Below are 18431 nucleotides of genomic sequence, written 5' to 3' on the forward strand. Positions count from 1 at the left end.
ACGGACCTACAAGTCCCTATCTTATTTGTTAACTACCTGTATTTTGCTAGTATTTGACTCCACCCACAACATGCCATGGCCACGCCCACTTTTTGTCACATCATGCTGTGCATGCCACTTTCTTCAGTGTCTGAGCCATGCACATTTTTTCGCCGCAGCGCACTTCATGCACGGGGGTGGAGTGGCTAGTGGGCGGGCACAGCAATCAGTGGGTGGGCCCAGGGAGGGGAGCCCCAGGCCTGATAATGTGTGAGGAGCCCCAACATTTCTGATGGCAGCCCTGTTGTCCTCCCATTGCTTTCGGGGTTGCACACTTCCTGGCTCCATGTATCACATATGGTGGGAATGCCCTGTTGTATCTGGACTCTGGATGAGAATTGCACTTTTAATTTCCAGAATCTTTCAAGATTTCTTTACTAAAGACCACCAGATATTTATTTTGGCCCACAAACCAGACACAATGCAATACGCCACTCACAAACGTATTCAGCACATAGTATCATCTGTAAAACTCTACATAGCTCCCCAGTGGAAAAAGCCTGATTTGCACTATAGAGAAATATTAACTTGCATTGATAGGAAAATGATACATGAACGAATTAATGCTAGAGTTCAGGACACAATGCAGCACTTTGAGAAGCTTTGGAGACCATGGGTAGATTGGAATGGTCTACCCATGGTCTCCAATGACTAAACTAGATCACCAATTTGCCACACTCATTTTTCAATCGTTGTAAATTTTTGTACACACTAACAAAGTTGGACATACCTAAAATACTTCTATATGCCTGTTGTGCTTAAAACCGCCTAAAATTGCCTAATATTACCTTTGTCAAACATTAAGAAACCGGATTGTATTATCTAGTTATACCATGTATCCTTGTTGCTGATTCCCCTGTTATGTTATTGTTCATATACATGCCTTCTCTTTCATGAGACTGTCATGCTTTCTGTTACTTTTTCGCTCAAAAAATGCTTACTCTGTTTTTCTTGCATATCAATAAAACTGATTTTGAACACTAAAAAGGCCACTGGTAATTACTATGTAATATGGTTGCCCTTAATTGGTAATGCACAACTCTATTTACTTGAAAACGGTAATAGAATGCCAGTTGTTAATACTTCCCCAGAAAAACAGCGGTACGCAGCCCACAGACTTTCATTGCCACCACGTACTACGTCTTTTTAAAGCAGTAAACTGGCAAACACCACTGTTTTACACTGTTGTCTATGTGGCAACGTATGAGGTGGTGATCAAGCTGATCACTAAAGTTTGTATTCCTAATACACATCCCGCTTTCAGGGAAACTAGTGGTAGGACCATGGGTCACACAGAAGTTTGTAAGTACTCTTATGGCTAAAAACCGTGAAATAGTACTCCTGCCACTGATTGGATGGTGCGGAGAACAAGGGCATTATCATTTATCCCGACTCTTCTTGTTCCAATAAGTTCCGTTTGTATTTTTCCAAATTGAATGACCAATATTCTTGACTAATTTAACTGTTAGGTTATTCCAAATACAACACTACATGCCAGAGATTTCTATAGCATTTTATGGATTAATACTAATTGTTCTTTAGTAACTGTCTCTCATCTGTCTTGCAGACGGTGTATTTTGGAGTGTACTTCATTTCCTCGCAAGAGTTCTTAGCCAATGCCTATGTCCTCGCCGTTCTTCTCTTCTTTGCCCTTCTCCTCCAAAGAACGTTTCTTCAGGCTTCCTATTATGTTGCCATTGAAACTGGAATCAACCTTCGCGGTGCAATCCAGGTAACTGATTTACGCTCTTGTTTGAGGGAAAACTGTCACAACAGTCAATTATGATTTGTTAGCACAGGACAGTACTGAATGAGAGCAGAGATGGATCAGGACAAATTAAAGCACCAAGAAAGGTACCAGCTCTTATCTCCCCATTTGCCACGTGGCATTTTGGAAAGGTTTGACAGTGGGTGTTTGGACATCATCTGATATGGCTTTTGTACATGACAGTACACAATTTAGTTTTTGTTTTTTTTGTTTCTCATACTGGACTGTACATTTGTACTGTATACTCCTGACAAAGCCTTGGTCGAGAGAAACATGTTTCTGGTGGAAACATGTTTGGGTGGTGTGGTTTATTGGTTTATGTAGTTTTGCACTCCTCTAGTTCTGTATCATGTAGTAAGTGGTATACAGTATATAACCTTAAGCATTTGAGTGTAGGATAATATTTCACTCAGCATTATGACTATAGTTGGTGTTTGGAAACCCGAATGTGCCTGTCACCACACTTCAGCACCCAGACATGTGGACAGGGTCAGGAGGAGAGGGTGTAGTACCAATGTAGTCCGAGGACCTTCCAAAGGAGACAAAAAACGAGACAGGAACACCAGGAGCCCCTGACAGTGTAGCACGTTGAGGGTATGGAACACTCAACAACACTATGTGCAGAATGCTCACAAGAAAAGGTTGCAAGACCGGCAACCACAGTGTAACGGCTGGTGAGGAAAGCCCGTCCTCACTCGGGTTCTTTAGTCTTCGTCAATGTAGGTCGCTCTCCAGGAAAGGAAAAAGGGGTGTAAGGGTTCCAAGGAACCAACATACACGGCCAACACCCCGAGCTGAGGGGATTATGTGGGATATTACTGGGAGGGAGGAGGCGCCCCAAGATGTGAGGTGTGGAATGGATAATGCAAGCTGGATAAAACATATATAAATAGGCTTACCTCTAAAAGAACTCTAACTGTAGCATGGGAGATGGGTGGTCTCGTAAGGTGTCTTGCATTGAAATCTGCTGCAATGACCCGGTTTCTGCATTCACCAGACATCAACACAATTTCTATCTGCTCCTCATGTGTTAACCTCGGTGACATGTCAATGGCTGTAAACAAAGAAAAACGAATTACTAAACTAACTAAAAATAACTCATGAGAGAATAAAGTTACGTTAAAACAAAGCACACAATTGTTTTCTTGTGAAATTCCCAATAAGTTCTATGTGTCAAAATGGCCAACTTCAAAATCGTCGGCGTGGTCACCACCCAACTTGAAAAGTTTCCCCCCTAACTTACTGTATACTAATGTGCCCCAAACAGGAAGTTAATATCACCAACCATTCCCATTTTATTAAGGTGTATCCATATAAATGGCCCACCCTGTATACACTATCTGTTGCTTGTACATTTTGCTGCCTTTTTATTTTTAAGTGGCTCAATAAAAGTTATGTTTTGGTGTATTAGGATTATCAGTAGGATTCTAGTGTTGCATTTGATATCTCCAAGTACCGTATATACTCGCATACAAGCAGACCTGTGTATAAGCCGAGGTACCCACTTTTTCCTCAGAAACCAGGAAAGAGTGATTGACTCGTGTATAATCCGCTCCCCAATATAGCCCCCTCCACAGTAGCCAGATGTGCCCCCAGTACAAGTCAGCCTCCCTTCCCATAGCCAGATGTGCCCCAGGATCATACAGCTGTGTCTCAAGAAGCCACTAGATGGCGTCATAGATATGAGACAGCGATTGCCACACAGGAAGAATCCCAGATCGTTGCACCGCTCACACATTGCTTGCCACGCTGCACTCCACAAGCCAGGGGACACAGGTAGTCCTGAGCAGCACAATCTGCACACCATGTGTGGGTACGGACACAGCAGGGAGCTAGCTGGCAAGAGCAGGATCACTAGTGCACAATCCTTACGCTCCTCTGTAAGTAACAAAACCTGCTCCACCATCTGTTTTGCTCCACTGACCCGCATATAAGCCAAGGGGTTTACTTTTCCTGTGATTTTCTGTTATTCCCCAAAAAGTTATTTATTATATAGAAAAATAGGATGTTTCGATTTTCTCAAATGTTTTGATCTTTTGACCTATAACCAATGGTGGAAAAATCGTACAGAAAAAAAAAAAAAAAGAATAGCGTAGTATAGTTTGGTTTCATTTTTCAAACAATATAATAAAGCAATAAAACTGATTTCAATAAAAAAATAAAAAATCTTAATAAATAAATTATATAGTGTACGGCCAACTTAAAGTGAACGTTAAGTGGCCTGTGACATGATGCGATAGACGTGTATGTACAATGTCTAACATACAAATATTTATGCTGTGTTCCTTGTCTGAAAGAGTTAGGGCCCATTTCCACTTGTGAGGTGGGAATCGCTGCGGTAAAAATTCGCATACGGATGCAAATTTCGCATGCGGTTATATGCGAATTTTTATGCGATTATGCATACGATTTCGCATGGATGACGATGTATGCGAATTTAACCATGGCAGTGCCTGTGTCTTTTTCCATTGATTCCATGCTAAATCATATGCGAATTCGCATGAAAATTCGCATACCAATACCGCATGCAAATTCCCTATTAAAGAGGAACTGTAACGGCAAAACGTCCCCTGGGGGGTACTCACCTCGGGTGGGGGAAGCCTCAGGATCCTAATGAGGCTTCCCACGCCGTCCTCCGTCCCTCGGGGGTCTCGCGGCAGCCCTCCGTACAGCCGTGACGTAATATTTACCTTCCTGGCTCCTGCGCAGGCGCTCTGACGGCTGTCGGCTCTGAAGTAGGCGGAAATACCCGATCGCCGTCGGGTCCGCTGTACTGCGCAGGCGCAAGTCTCCGGCGCCTGCGCAGTAGAGCGGACCCGACGGAGATCGGGTATTTCCGTCTATTTCCGAGCCGAAAGCAGCCACAGCGCCCCCGCTGGAGCCAGCAAAGGTAAATATTGAAATTACAGTCGGGCCTGTCGCCGGCTGTTCAGAGGGCTGCAGCGAGACCCCCGTGGGACGGAGGACGGCGTGGGAAGCCTCATTAGGATCCGGAGGCTTCCCCCATCCGAGGTGAGTACCCCCCAGGGGAGTCTCTTTAAATACATTGTATGCGATTCGTATGCGGTATGCGAATTCTGATTGCTCTGCTGTGCAGATTTTTTTCTGCACAGAAAAACGCAAAGGAATCCTGACAAGGGGAAACAGTCCCATCCACTTCTATTGGCTATGCGAATTCGCATGTGGCAAACGCATGCGAATTCGCGATAGTGGAAACAGGCCCTTAACATTCAGCTATGCAACTGGCAGTTTCTCTCCAGTCCGGAGCCAGTGAGACTATAGCATAACCCTCACTGATAAGGCATTACAGCTGTAAAGCTGGTTCCTGGCAAAGAATACCTTCTGACTGCAAGGGATAAAAAGCTCAATAGTTCATGTATTTTAGCTATCTGGGACAAAAAACATGTCAATGAGCAGAGACAAAACAATAAATCTACTTTACGTTTTTACACATAACATAAAACTGTGGGCTATCTAAAAACACAATTTTAGGAGTTGGAGGATAGATACAATTGTTTATCTCATCAGTTTATTTTCGCTTAGGGTCGGTTTCCACTACATACAGTTTTGAAGCGTTTCCCCACTTGCGTGCTGCACTGGAAACTCTGTGAAGTGGTTTGCCATCCAGATCGCACTTCTGGATGGCATTCAGCAGATTTACGCAGCACGCAGCCGCGTTTTAAAAGTAACGTTTATAGGGATTTACTGCCGTCCCATGCAAGTGAATTGGAGCGTTTAGTACCAGCTTTTGCAGGTTTTCATGAAAGCCTGGCAGTTAATCCCCGCGTCCCTTCTCAAAAGCAACATGCAGCTTGTAGTAGGCGTTTGAAAGCCAGCAAATGCCACTGAAAGCCAGTGAAAACCATTGAAAGCACATAAAAGCCCAGCCTTATCCTACACTTCCTGCAAAAGCCAACAAAAGCCCAGAAAACGCAACGCTTTACTGAAAGCCATTAAGGCCCCATTCACACTAGAGCGTTTTGCCGCGATTTTGGCAAAAAGCTCAAACGCTAGCGCTTTTTAGAAGCGCTAGCAGAATGAAACCCTATGGGCCCGTTCTTACTTGGGCGATTTGCGGCGATTAGCGCCAAAAATGGGCAAAAACGCCAAACGCGTAGCCTGCACCATTTTCAGGCGATTTCCCTGCAATCCCGTTTCTGTGCTATAGAAGCGCTAAACGCGATCGCCACAAAATCGCCGCACTCGGAAAAAAATCACTCCTGCAAAATGCCAGCAAAAATTGCCGTCGTTTTGAAAACGCAGGTGTGAATAGAGCCTCAAAGCCTTCAAAAGCCAATAACAGCTTAGCTGTTAAATGCTGGCAGTCTTGAAAAAGTAAAAAAACACAGCTTTTGAACGAGACGCTGAGCAGAAGCTCAGCAGAAGCCCGTGTGAACTTGCTCTTAGCCATGTATGGCACCGGATCAGTGAATAATGGCGCACAGCGTCTATGCATACGAATGGCGCCACATTAAAAAGATATGCTTATCGCTATTTATCGTTAGTACTGCATAATAATGGCGCACAGGGAAAAAAGAAGAAAAACGGCACACACTAACGTTATTTATCAATAGTGGCACACACTAACGTTATTTATCAATAGTGGCACACAGTAACGTTATTTATCAATAGTGCCGTTCATTTCTCAAACAGCAGACGTTATTGCCCACAGTAACGTTATTTATCAATAGCCCCCTACATAAGCCAAACTGCAGACGTTATTTAACTGCAAAACGGTGAATGGATTTAATGTAACACTGTCAAGGTTAGGGTTAGGCACCACTGGGGTGTCTTAGGGTTAGGCACCATCATGGGGGATTTAGGGTTAGGCACCACCACAGGGGTCTTAGGGTTAGGCACCACCAGGGGGGTGGATAGGATTAGGCACCACCAGGGGGGTCTTAGGGTTAGGCACCTACTGGGGGGGTCTTAGGGTTAGGCACCACCAGGGGGGTCTTAGAGTTAGGCACCACCAGGGCCTCTTAGGGTTAGGCACCATCAGGGGGGTCTTAGGGTTAGGCACCACCAGGGGGGTCTTAGAGTTAGGCACCACCAGGGGCTCTTAGGGTTAGGCACCACCAGGGGGGGTCTTTGGGTTAGGCACCACAGGGGGGTCTTAGGGTTAGGAACCACCAGGGGGGTGATAAGGGTTAGGCACCACCAGGGAGGGTTTAGGGGTTAGGGATAGGTACAGAGAGGGTTCTGTGTGTTTACACTAAATAACGATAAGGCTTTAATGCAAAATAACAATAAGGCTTTAACGTTAAATAACAACAAGGCTTTAACGTTAAATAGCGATAAGCGGCAAAAGGATTAGCGGCAACACCGTGCGCCATTATTCGCAGGCGCCATTTTCAGATGGATCCGTATGGCACAGCTAGCGATTCTGGCTGCGTCTTTGCAGCAGAATGGGAGCCCTGGCTGAATCAGAAATGGCTTCAGCTCCCAGTGGAAATAAGCCCTTAAGGGCCCTTATATATACAGAGAATAACCTATTCACACTCTTCTCCCCATAGTGACCCATATGACCTGGAGGTCCTTTTATCTGGGGTCATTCAACAAGTGTTACCACTGTGATCCCTGCTACCCATAACAGGTGTGCCCTCTGTCCAGAGGCATCATGGAAAGCTGTCATAGCTGGTAGTACCACAGTGTCAGTGTCAGGATGGCTAGAAATGGAATTTATTTATGAGCTACACCTTTCTGTAGCCCCGTTGAAATGTACAAAAAAAAAAAGTCATTTGAGATGACATTTAAAGCAGCTGTTTGTATGATATATAACAGGCTGAGGTTTTACGCATGTAATTCCAATAAGCCATCCTGACACTTGACCTCCAGTCTCCATAAATCTCTCCAGTACTGATAAACTGGATCCATACGAGGACACAGGGTCCCGGTCACAGCGTGTTCTGCACAGGACACACGCATTGACATGATGTATTGTCAGGCCGAGGCTGTCCACATGTGACGCCTCGTTCTCTGTGCTGACAGCCATCAGATCTACCTCTCTTTGTAACGTGACCTGCGGTCAGGACAGCGATAACTGCGCATTTTTTGGCTGCAACCAACCAGCCAGGGAGTAAAAATAGTACAAAGGCATTTTCCAGAGATGCATGGGATTCCGAGATTGTGGAGGACTCTGATAAGGTTCTGGCTGTCAGCTGTGTCATTTCCTCTAACTCAGGGCTGTCCACCTCCAGTCCCCGAGGGCCGAGGTCCTCAAACACCTTTGGCACAGCTCAAATCAATTGATGGGACTGAATCGGGAAAGGCGAGGTTCATCAAGTAGAACACATTTATCCATTTCTCAGTACATCCTAAACACTGGCTGGGCTGTGGTCCCTGAGCACTGGAGATGAAGAGCCCTGCTGTAACTGCTGGACAGGCTTAGATTGATTTACTAAAGTTGGAGAACAGTGGACAGAATGGTGGCCTAGTGGACAGCACTTAGGCTCCTAGGTTTGATTCTGGGCCTGGGCGCTACCTGCATAGAGTTTGTGTATGTACTACCCGTGTTTGTGTCTGATTCATGTGGGTAGGGTTGGCAATGCTTAGGAGAACTCATGGAGAAGCATGTGATCAGTTTGATCAGATGATACATTTGTAAGGCTCTGATTTGCTGGTCACAATTATCTGTTAAACCAGGAAGTCATCACAGCAAATCAGAGCCTTAAAAATCCATCAGTTGTTCAAACTGATCACATGCTTCTCCATGAGCTCTCCTAAGCATTGTCATCCCTACATGTGGGCAACTCCAGTTTCCAACCACTCCCCCCCCCCCCCCCCCACACACACACACACACAAGATAAAAAAAAAAAAAAAAAAAAAATTGGTTACCCAATACTGGACCAAGACTGTAGTTGAGACATTAGTCTAATAACACAGTAGGAATTCAATTGTGAGGGACTGTAACATGAATGTATAATCTGTTAAGTTCAGCAGCAGATGTCAGTGCTGTATACATAATAATAATAATAATGATAATAAAAATACATCACAAATGCTATTAAATGGCAAAAGTTTACTGCCTTTGCCATAATATAGTAAGAGTTGCTGAATAGGAAGTCAGATGGTCCTGCAGATGTTAACTGCTTCCGGATGCAGTTAGTTGAAATCTCCGCCCTGTTTATGGCCTGTTATTCCTGCCAGGGCGTAGATTTCAACTACTCCCGGCTGCAGGCTGCTCGCTCAGCTGTCTAACAGACAAATGAGCTCTGTATGTTGGTCAGGAGCTGATTTCATTGGCTCCTGAACCTGTGATCACAGCGAGCCAGTCACAGTAATCACAGCTCGGTTTTTGAGGAAAAAAGTCTCTGGTCTCTAATAAACCTCACGTGCATGAAAGTCTCAGAGTAAATATTTCCGTAGAGTATAATTATGTTTGTTGTGCAGTCTTATAAATATCCTAATGCTGGCTAATACTGTCCAATACTGCTTAATACCAGTCTGATACAGCCAAATACCAGCATAATGCTGCCTAATACTGCTTAATACAGGCCTACAGACTAATACAGTCCAGTCTTTGCTGTTTCGCTATAAGGCAGATGGTCCATCACACCAGGAAGCTCCCTTCCTATACCAATTATGTGTGCTGAGGAAAGCCTAGTGCATCTTACAGGCATTAGAGTGAATCTGTCACAGAACACGTACTTATGTTTCCATAAACTCCCTATTACACACAAACAGACTCCTTATCTCCCTTTATCTCAAACACGAACAGGGTTCTTATCTCCCCTTATCTCATGAAGTGCACCTGTAATGTCACTGAGGCACAATATAGACTCCATCTGCTCTGCCTGTGATTTGTATTGTTTTTAAAGCTACCCCCAGATATGATATTTACTTTGGTCAGCTAAAACACCTGCTTTACCTAATGAATGATTATTGTCATCTTCTGATAACCTGATGTATAGCGACAGGTTCTCTTTGCCTAGCATAAAGCTCAATGCACTGAATTTGGTCAAGGTGGCCGATTTAAGGTGTCTTGAACCTCATACGCACCCCTGACTCTGATAATGACCGCCTCAGCCAATATTCAGGCATGTGTACAGCGGCTCCCGACCTGCGACCCCCAGTGACAGCCGATTCTGTTGTTCACGCCTGCTGTATGACATCATGCACGCGCTCTCCGTCGTCCCACCATTGCCCCCCCACAAAGCAACTCAACATGTCATCAGCTACACAACTGACACGCATCTGTGCCCCCCGGCCCAGCGATGTCACCCAAGGGGATCGAGTCCTGATCCCCCATGGGCGACATCAATAACAGGTGTGTAGGCACCATTGTTTGCACTGTTGTCCCACCTTCCCACACCATAGCAACAATACACTTCCCTCAGCTGTAACCGAGGGGTGCATCTGTATGAGCTCATGCTCAGCACTGTCGCCCTGCGGATCAAGTCTAGATCGGTATGTTGACAGTTAGGCTCCTCCACCACTAGCTGCAATCTGCTACAAAAAAATCGGATCGCGGCCATTTTGCTGATTGCAACAGCACTGAGATTAACATGTAAGCCATGGTGCTGTTTTTCAACTACTCCGCCGGCTCCCGCTGTCCTCCCCACCTGCCCACACCTATTATACCCACCCATGCTGGCACCTAGTACACCCGTGGGTGCACTAGGTGCCAGCATTGGTGGGGTGACAGGTGTGTGGGGGGGGAGGGGGCAGGAAGGAAAGTGGGAGCCAGCGGTGAAGCGTCTGATGACTCTCTCATGCGCTCTTAATTATGGTTAATTAAGAATATTAAAGCACTTTTTCCACTTCCAGTGTGCAGCATGGCTTGAGAAAGGAGACATCTTCCGAAACGTCGCTATGTATGCTGTACTATAAATTACCGGTAAATAAAAAGAGCTTATAATACTGCTGGATGGTTCCAACGTCAACGGCCCCACCTCCTCCTGGGTCACCCGAGGTAGGGAAGAGCCCCTCTTCCATGGATTGGTCAAGGGCTCTGGGGGAGATGGGAAGGCTTGACTGTCCCTATCTTCCAGAGCTCCTCCCATGCCATGGACCATGCAGGCTCTTATAGCTCAGGATGCGAAGTCCCCCATGGCTGGGCCTCCGCATTCTATCCTAGCCTGCATGGGGGACAAGGGGTTAAAGAGGCCCGGGAGGGGGGACCCCACATCATTTTTTTTATATATTTCCCACACTCTGAACACACACACACACACACACACACACACACACACACACATATATATATATATATATATATATATATATATATATAGTATACAACAGTATGTTTTACCACAGTAACGTTACTGCATTTTTCCTCTAACTTTAACATTGATTTTCTCAAAAATTATAAGGTCTTTTTGAAAAAAAAAAATCTCCTCATTTCAGCTAAAGTCTTCAGCCGTTGAAACATTTCCCACAATCAGAACAAGAACTTTAAAATCGATTTTCTCAAAAACCATAAGGTCTTTTTTTTAAATTGTTTTCTTCTTGTAACCATTGTCCTCCTTCACATACCCTGCCTATTTGGTGTTTCTAGCACTTAAGGGGGCTTTGCTATTAACCGCTAAAGTCATCAGCTGTTGAAACATTTCCCACACTCGGAACGAGAACTTTAAAATTGATTTTCTCAAAAACTACAAGGTATTTTTGAAAAACGTTTTTTTCCCTCTTGTTCTCCTTGACATACAATGCTTATTTGGTGTTTCTAGCACATAAGTGGGCTTTCCTATTAACCATTAAAGTCGGCGGCCATTTGCCTGCCATTTAAATCTATGGACCCTGCCATGAACAGATGGTTCGCAAACATTTGCTGTAAATTTGCATTCACGTTCACAAACCGAAAATTTGATGTTCACTACATCCCTGCCTTTGAGTTGTGGTATTTCTGATGCCTTACTGAAATGCTTGGCAGCTGTAATATGATGTGGCATAATAATATCTGCATCATATAGCGCTATGTAAATACGGTAGTAGGTGAAGTCAGATATCTCCAGAGATCGTTCATCAAGTTTAACATCGTCACCTACTTCATCAATAATTGTTTGCTCTCCTCTGACCCTACAGACGAAGATCTACAATAAGATTATGCATCTGTCAACATCTAACATGTCGATGGGCGAGATGACATCTGGCCAGATCTGCAATCTGGTGGCTATTGACACCAACCAGCTGATGTGGTTCTTCTTCCTGTGCCCCAACCTCTGGGCCATGCCGGTTCAGGTGGGTAAAGACTCTGGGCAAGCTGATTGGGGGCAGTCCAAGCAGTGAGGCAAGCTGCAGAGAGAGAAAGGTGGCCTACACTAACCAGATTTCACTTGGCTCACATGACTTTTTCATAGTCGGCACAATGGAAGTTGAGTTCTTACCAGTCACTGCAGCACACAATTATACAATGCCCCTCTTATTAAAGTGGAACTAAACTCAGAACTTCCTCTCTGTTCTAAAAGATTAGCCACAGCTTGATAATCTCTATGGAAAAACCACCCACCTCCCACACCTAGCCCTAACCACCCCCCCATGCCTAACCTTAACCCCCACACCTAACCTCTACCACCCACCTTACACACCTAGCCCTAACACCCCCCCATGCCTAACCTAAATAACCACCCCCACACCTAACCTCTACCACCCACCTCCCACACCTGACCTTAACCACCCCTATGCTTAACCTTAACCACCCTCCCCAAGCCAAACCTTAACTACCCAACACCCACGGCTAACTGTTAACCATACCCCCACCACAATGCAATTTTCAGGTGCCGACATAGGTGCTCATTGAAATACCTGCATAGAGGGATAATTTGGGCACCCACAGCATGCAATAAATATATAAATATTGCATGCTGAAAAATGGCATGGGGTGGGGGGCTTTGGTAGGTGGCGGTTAAGGTTAGCTGATGGGGGCTTGAATTTCCTGTTACCATTAAAGTTTATTGACTTTAAAAGCTTAAAATATTGCACAATGAAGAATTCCATGAAGAAATTTAAAATCAAGCATATTTAACAATGCCCCCACTGAAGGTCTCAGAGTTTTCCAAAGCGCTTGAACTTGCCAAAAACCTGCGTTTCCAAGCTTGGCCCTATGCACTTGGTAACACTCAGGGACTCATCAGTCTATTCACAGCTGCTGATAAAAACAAATTAGTAGATAGAAGAGAAGCAGATAGACGGTACTCAATGCTGACCTGCATCCACACTCACAGAACCATAAACGTCCACCAAACTTTGCTCCTCGGCTGGAACAATCAGATCCAGTCTCGGGAAGAGAACAACACTGGACACCAACATCCAAGAAATCATTTATAGCAGCTCTTAGTAAAACATTATGTACAGCACACAGGGAGGGAAGGATCAGACTGACAGCCATTTCACAGGGTTCTCTCCGCTTCTTTAGAGGCCAAATTAGGGTTCTATTTTATTTTGGTCTCTGAAGAAGCTGGGAGAACCCTATGAAACGGCAGTCAGGCCGATCCTTCATACCCTGTATTTTGTAATGTTCTTCTTAGAGCTGCAATAAATTATTTCCTAGAAACTGGTGTCCAGCACTGTTCTCTTCCTAAGGTTAAAAACTAATTAGACAGCTTGATCTGTCCAAACAAACACAGAACACAGAGATGTGAATTTCTTCAGTATGTGGAATCGAGACTTTTCATTGTGTGCTGTGCAAGAGTTCAGGTCCGCTTTAATAGCTCCGGATTAATCTTAGAAGCAGCAGCTATTCTTCTCCTGTATTCCTTCCAAGTCAGGAAATTGTTATTCCGTGTACCCTGTGAAATAGTATTGTGTATCTGGCCTTATCTGTGCCAGGTGGATTATTGGAACACAGTGCCACTGGTGGAATAATATTGTGTATCTGGCCTTATCTGTGCCAAGTGGTTTATTGGAACACACTGCACCTGGTGGAATAATATTGTGTATCTGTGCTTATCTGTGTCAGGTGGCTTATTGTAACAGACAGGTGGAATGATGGGAAGTTCTCTCAGGGATACAGCTTGTTAGCTGGGATGCAGACATTTGACTCAGAGTGATGAGATCAGCTTAGAATAACAATGTCTGACTCCTCTGACCTGCACACAGGGCCTCGTTATCTGCCTGACTGTGCGTTCCTCGGATCAGAGGCCAATCTGTCAGGAAGGGATCAATAGATCTTATTCCTCTCTATCAAGGTGGATTGTCTTGTTCTGGGTAAAGCCAAAGCATGAACACGGCTACTGGAACAGACATTAAGAGTGACTGTGAAGTTTATATTATATATATATATATATATATATATATATATATATATATATATATATATATATATATATATATATATATATATTATACCGTCTATATATAGTACTGATCCTGGTCTTTTATGTGTGTACACAGAGTAAAGATGTATGTTTGTTCAAGAGTAAAACGCACTAGAAATGACTTTTTACCCATATTACTCTCACTTACAGTAGATAGAAACAAACAACAGCTCTGACAGATTTTGGACTAGGCTGATTTTTCAAGGCTTTCTTTATTTTTAAAAGCACTTACTTAACAGCAGGGTGGCGGTTGGGGGCACAGTGGCTCACAGCGTCGCACAGTGAGTAACTTCGACACTGAATTACTTTTAAAACACTGTAATTAGGCCGCCAGCAATAGCTGGAAGCCGAATTACATCATTCTTCACCATCCACAGTGACTTGAAGGGGGAATAGTAATTAGCGTGGCCGGGACTTGTGCAGGAGCAGCTGTATATCGGCTTTATCCTGCGCCCAAGTCTCCGGGCAGCGATTTAACTTGTACACATCGGAGTAGGCCACCTGGGAGGTCCAAAAGCACGGGGCCCCGGGAGCTGACTTTCATGGGAGGGGGGCCCAAGTTACTTTTGCTCCAGTGCCCCCATGTGGCTTAAACTGGTCCTGCATAAAGTGTAAGTGCAATTATTAGAAGCACTCCTGACAACAGGCAAGTAGTGTGGAGAAACATTCAACAGGTCCTCACATGGCGTACGTACGAAGTAGCTGCCGGGAGACTTGTGTGCAGGATACAGCCGATATATGGCTTACCCTGCTCCTGCACAAGTCCTGGCGGCACTAATTATTATCCCCCCTCTAGGTCCAAGTGGATAGTGGGGGATTATGTCATTCGGCTTCCAGCTGTTGCTGGCAGCCAAATTACAGTGTTTTAAAAGTAATTTGAGTTTTGTCTGTTGACGGCGCTGAAGTTACTCACTGAGCGCAGCTATAGTCGTAATTCCTATTACCGCCTATGGCCACCGCAGCGGCCAAATCTCCTACGCTGTATTCCACGTGTTCACCTCACTTGATGCCAGTGAATGAGTCTAATCTACACACTTAGATGTTTAACCATTAGAACCAAAATAAGCATATTGGATTCCAGGAAAGCGTAGGATTTGTACTATAGATACAGATGTATCTCATCAGGCAGGATCAGGCTTTAGGCTCACTATAAATGAATGGAGCACTTTCCTTGCAGAATTCCTATAGCCCGCATGTGTATATCTGCAGTGGTCTTTGCTATAATTCACGATGATTCCGCTGCGTCTCACATTACTGTCTGCAAGGCGTGCGATGACTTCTACTGCCATCTGGTGATTGTCCCTCCCGCGTGACGCACAGGCATTGCGGAGCGACATGTAACCGGAGAATGTGCAGATTTATGGGGCAGATATACATTACAGCCCCCCCTCCCCCTCCGCATACATCTCATTACTGCAGAGAATACCAATTATCCGGCATGGAGAGCGTGGATTACTGTGCTGCTGGAGATAAATGGAATAATGTTATTGGCAAGCGTTGTTCAGCCAGACAGCCATCCATAGTATTGACTTGTACATTGTATGAGGTGTACAGCGCAGTGACGGGATATTCATTGCATGAGAAAGATGACTGTGTGAACCGCTGGTTTATAGTGAAACCTATAGCTAATAAATCTTACAGAGCCACATCTATCCAACATGCAGACAGTAAAGTTTATCAGCTACAGCAGTGGCGTAGCTAAGGAGCTGTGGGCCCCGATGCAAGTTTTACATGGGGCCCCCCAAGCACTGTATACATGACAATTGATACGGCACACCAAAACCTGCCAATGGCAACTACAGTGTCAGAGATGCAACAAGGGGATGGGGGACAGTTTGTTAGTGATTACCACTATTCAATGTATCTACAGAAGTGATTATTATGAGCACAGGACCAACAGAGAGCTAATACTGTAGTTGAGGGAGGGACCTTCGGGGCCCCTCTGGCCCAAGGGCCCCGATGCGGTCGCTACCCCTGCACCCCCTATTGCTACGCCCCTGAGCTACAGTCTTCACTAGCGGGTTCTGGATGTGCAGCACGCGCTCACACACACATACACACACACACCATGCTTTCTTCACTCATACATGCACAGCATAAACTGCAGCTTACCTGCACATCAGGGAAGTGGAGGCGGGGCAAACAGGAAGCAGTGCATATTTAATTATGTAGCATGCCAGCACTCACAGCAGGCAAGCTCTGTGAGTCAGGCAGAAGCAGCAGAGCAGAGGGAGAGACTGAAAAAGATCAGCTGAGTGTAGAGTTGGTGCTGCCCCCTACAGTCTGCTGCTGTGAATCACGTGATTTAGTCTGCTTCATGGTAGGGCCGCCCCTGGGTCCAAGCCCTGTCCCATAGAGCCATACCATGCACTGATCAGGATCAATAAGTTTGAAAGAGACTGTATGTACCGTATGTATGTATGCATGTTGGGTTGGTGTGGCTCTGTAAAATGTATTTCTCACTATACACCAGCGGCTCTGGATTTCCAGCCTTGCTTTCAAGGGCCTAAAGAGATGATTTGCATATTCAGGAATGATGCATCATGGGAAACCACAGTTGCTCGCTTAAAGTGGATCCGAAATTAACTTTTACTCATTGCATAATTGTGTTCCTTTCCTATTGTTTATAGGGCATTCCTCAAGCCAAATACTTTTTTGTTTTTGTTTTAATACTCTTATTCCCTATAAACTAAACAAGCCTCGCCCACAGCTTTTCAGAGAGCCTTGGCATTTTCAGACAGTAGCATGGGCTCATGGGAGCTCAGTCTGGGCAGGAGAAGGGGGAGGTATTGCTAGCCAGAGATTTCAGAGGCAGAGGGGAGAAGGGGGGATTAGGTTTTTTTCACAGGCTGAGTGCTGAAGATGCAGATAAGCTTGCCTGTGTGTAATGTTTACAAACAACATGGCTGCCCTCATTGTATCACAGGAAGAAATAATCAAATTCTATTGAAGCTGTTTGCAAACTTTAAATAAGATATATAGACAAGTTACTTGTTATAGTTAGTTTTTCATCTCGGATCCGCTATAAAGGACAATTGGGAGTTTAATTAAAATTATAATCAAATACCTTGGGGGGGGGGGGGAGCCTCTGAATCCTAATCAGGCTCCCCCCCCCCCCCCCTCCTCTGCGGCCCCGTTCCAGCGCTGGCTCCCCTGGAGAAACAGACACTATAATATTTACACCGGGATCCTTGCGCAGGCTTCCCACTCGGGCTTCGTAGGAAATATCCGAGCCTGGTCTAATCCACTCTACCACTCTACTGCGCAAGCACAGATGGCTTGTGCCTGCACAGTAGAGGGGACCCAATCATGCTCGGCTATTTCTGCTGGTGCCCAAGTGGAAGCTGATACTGCGTCGGCCCCCAACAAGCAGATCTTCAGGAGTCCCAGCGCTTGATCCCCTCTGGTGAGGAGGACGGGGTAAGCCACATTATTATCCAGAGGTGTCCCCCCCCCCCCCCCAATTTCTGATCGGAAATGCTGATTTGATCGAATTTCAAATCTGCAGAATCTAAATGAACCTCCTTAGTAATATGTAGTAAACACAAGATGTTGTTGTTTCCTTCTGTGTAAGGGGAGATAAGCCCAGGGACCTCATCTGCCCATATCTGGATTTTGAGAGACTCCCCATCCCTGGGGCAGACCTGTGTAAGGGGAGACAAGCCCAGGGACCTCATCTGCCCGTTTCTGAAACTTGAGGGTTTCTCCATCCCTGGGGCAGACCTGTGTAAGGGGAGATATTACCAGGGACCTCATCTGTCCGTATCTGGAACTTGAGGGACTCCCCCTCCCTGGGGCAGACCTGTGTAAGGGGAGATATTCCCAGGGACCTCATCTGTCCGTATCTGGAACTTGAGGGACTCCCCTTCCCTGGGGCAGACCTGTGTAAGGGGAGATATTCCCAGGGACCTCATCTGTCCGTACCTAGAACATGACGGACTCCGCAGCCCTGGGGCAGACCTGTGTAAGGGGAGATACTCCCAGGGACCTCATTTGCCTGTATCTGGATCTTGAGGGACTCCCCATCCCTGGAGCGGACCTGTGTAAGGGGAGTTATTCCAGGGGACCTCATCTGTCCGTATCTGGAACTTGAGGGACTCCCCATCCCTTGAGCAGACCTGTGTAAGGGGAGATATTACCAGGGACCTCATCTGTCCGTATCTGGAACTTGAGGGACTCCCCCTCCCTGGGGCAGACCTGTGTAAGGGGAGATATTCCCAGGGACCTCATCTGTCCGTATCTGGAACTTGAGGGACTCCCCTTCCCTGGGGCAGACCTGTGTAAGGGGAGATATTCCCAGGGACCTCATCTGTCCGTACCTGGAACATGAGGGACTCCGCAGCCCTGGGGCAGACCTGTGTAA

At 45.6% G+C, this 18431-nt stretch overlaps 1 protein-coding gene across 5 annotated transcripts in view; it reads left to right on the forward strand.

Annotated features, from left to right (window-relative positions):
- Nucleotides 1-18431, forward strand: part of ABCC8 (ATP binding cassette subfamily C member 8) — a 241379-nt gene that overhangs the window by 100688 nt on the left and 122260 nt on the right. For all 5 annotated transcript variants that reach the window (XM_068260341.1, XM_068260342.1, XM_068260344.1 and 2 more), the window contains 2 exons: nucleotides 1607-1771; nucleotides 11838-11993. In XM_068260341.1, coding sequence (XP_068116442.1) covers nucleotides 1607-1771; nucleotides 11838-11993 — 321 coding nt within the window. The remainder of the gene's footprint in view (nucleotides 1-1606; nucleotides 1772-11837; nucleotides 11994-18431) is intronic.

This window comes from Hyperolius riggenbachi, chromosome 11 (genome assembly GCF_040937935.1).
Source record: "Hyperolius riggenbachi isolate aHypRig1 chromosome 11, aHypRig1.pri, whole genome shotgun sequence".
Lineage (NCBI taxonomy): Eukaryota > Metazoa > Chordata > Amphibia > Anura > Hyperoliidae > Hyperolius > Hyperolius riggenbachi.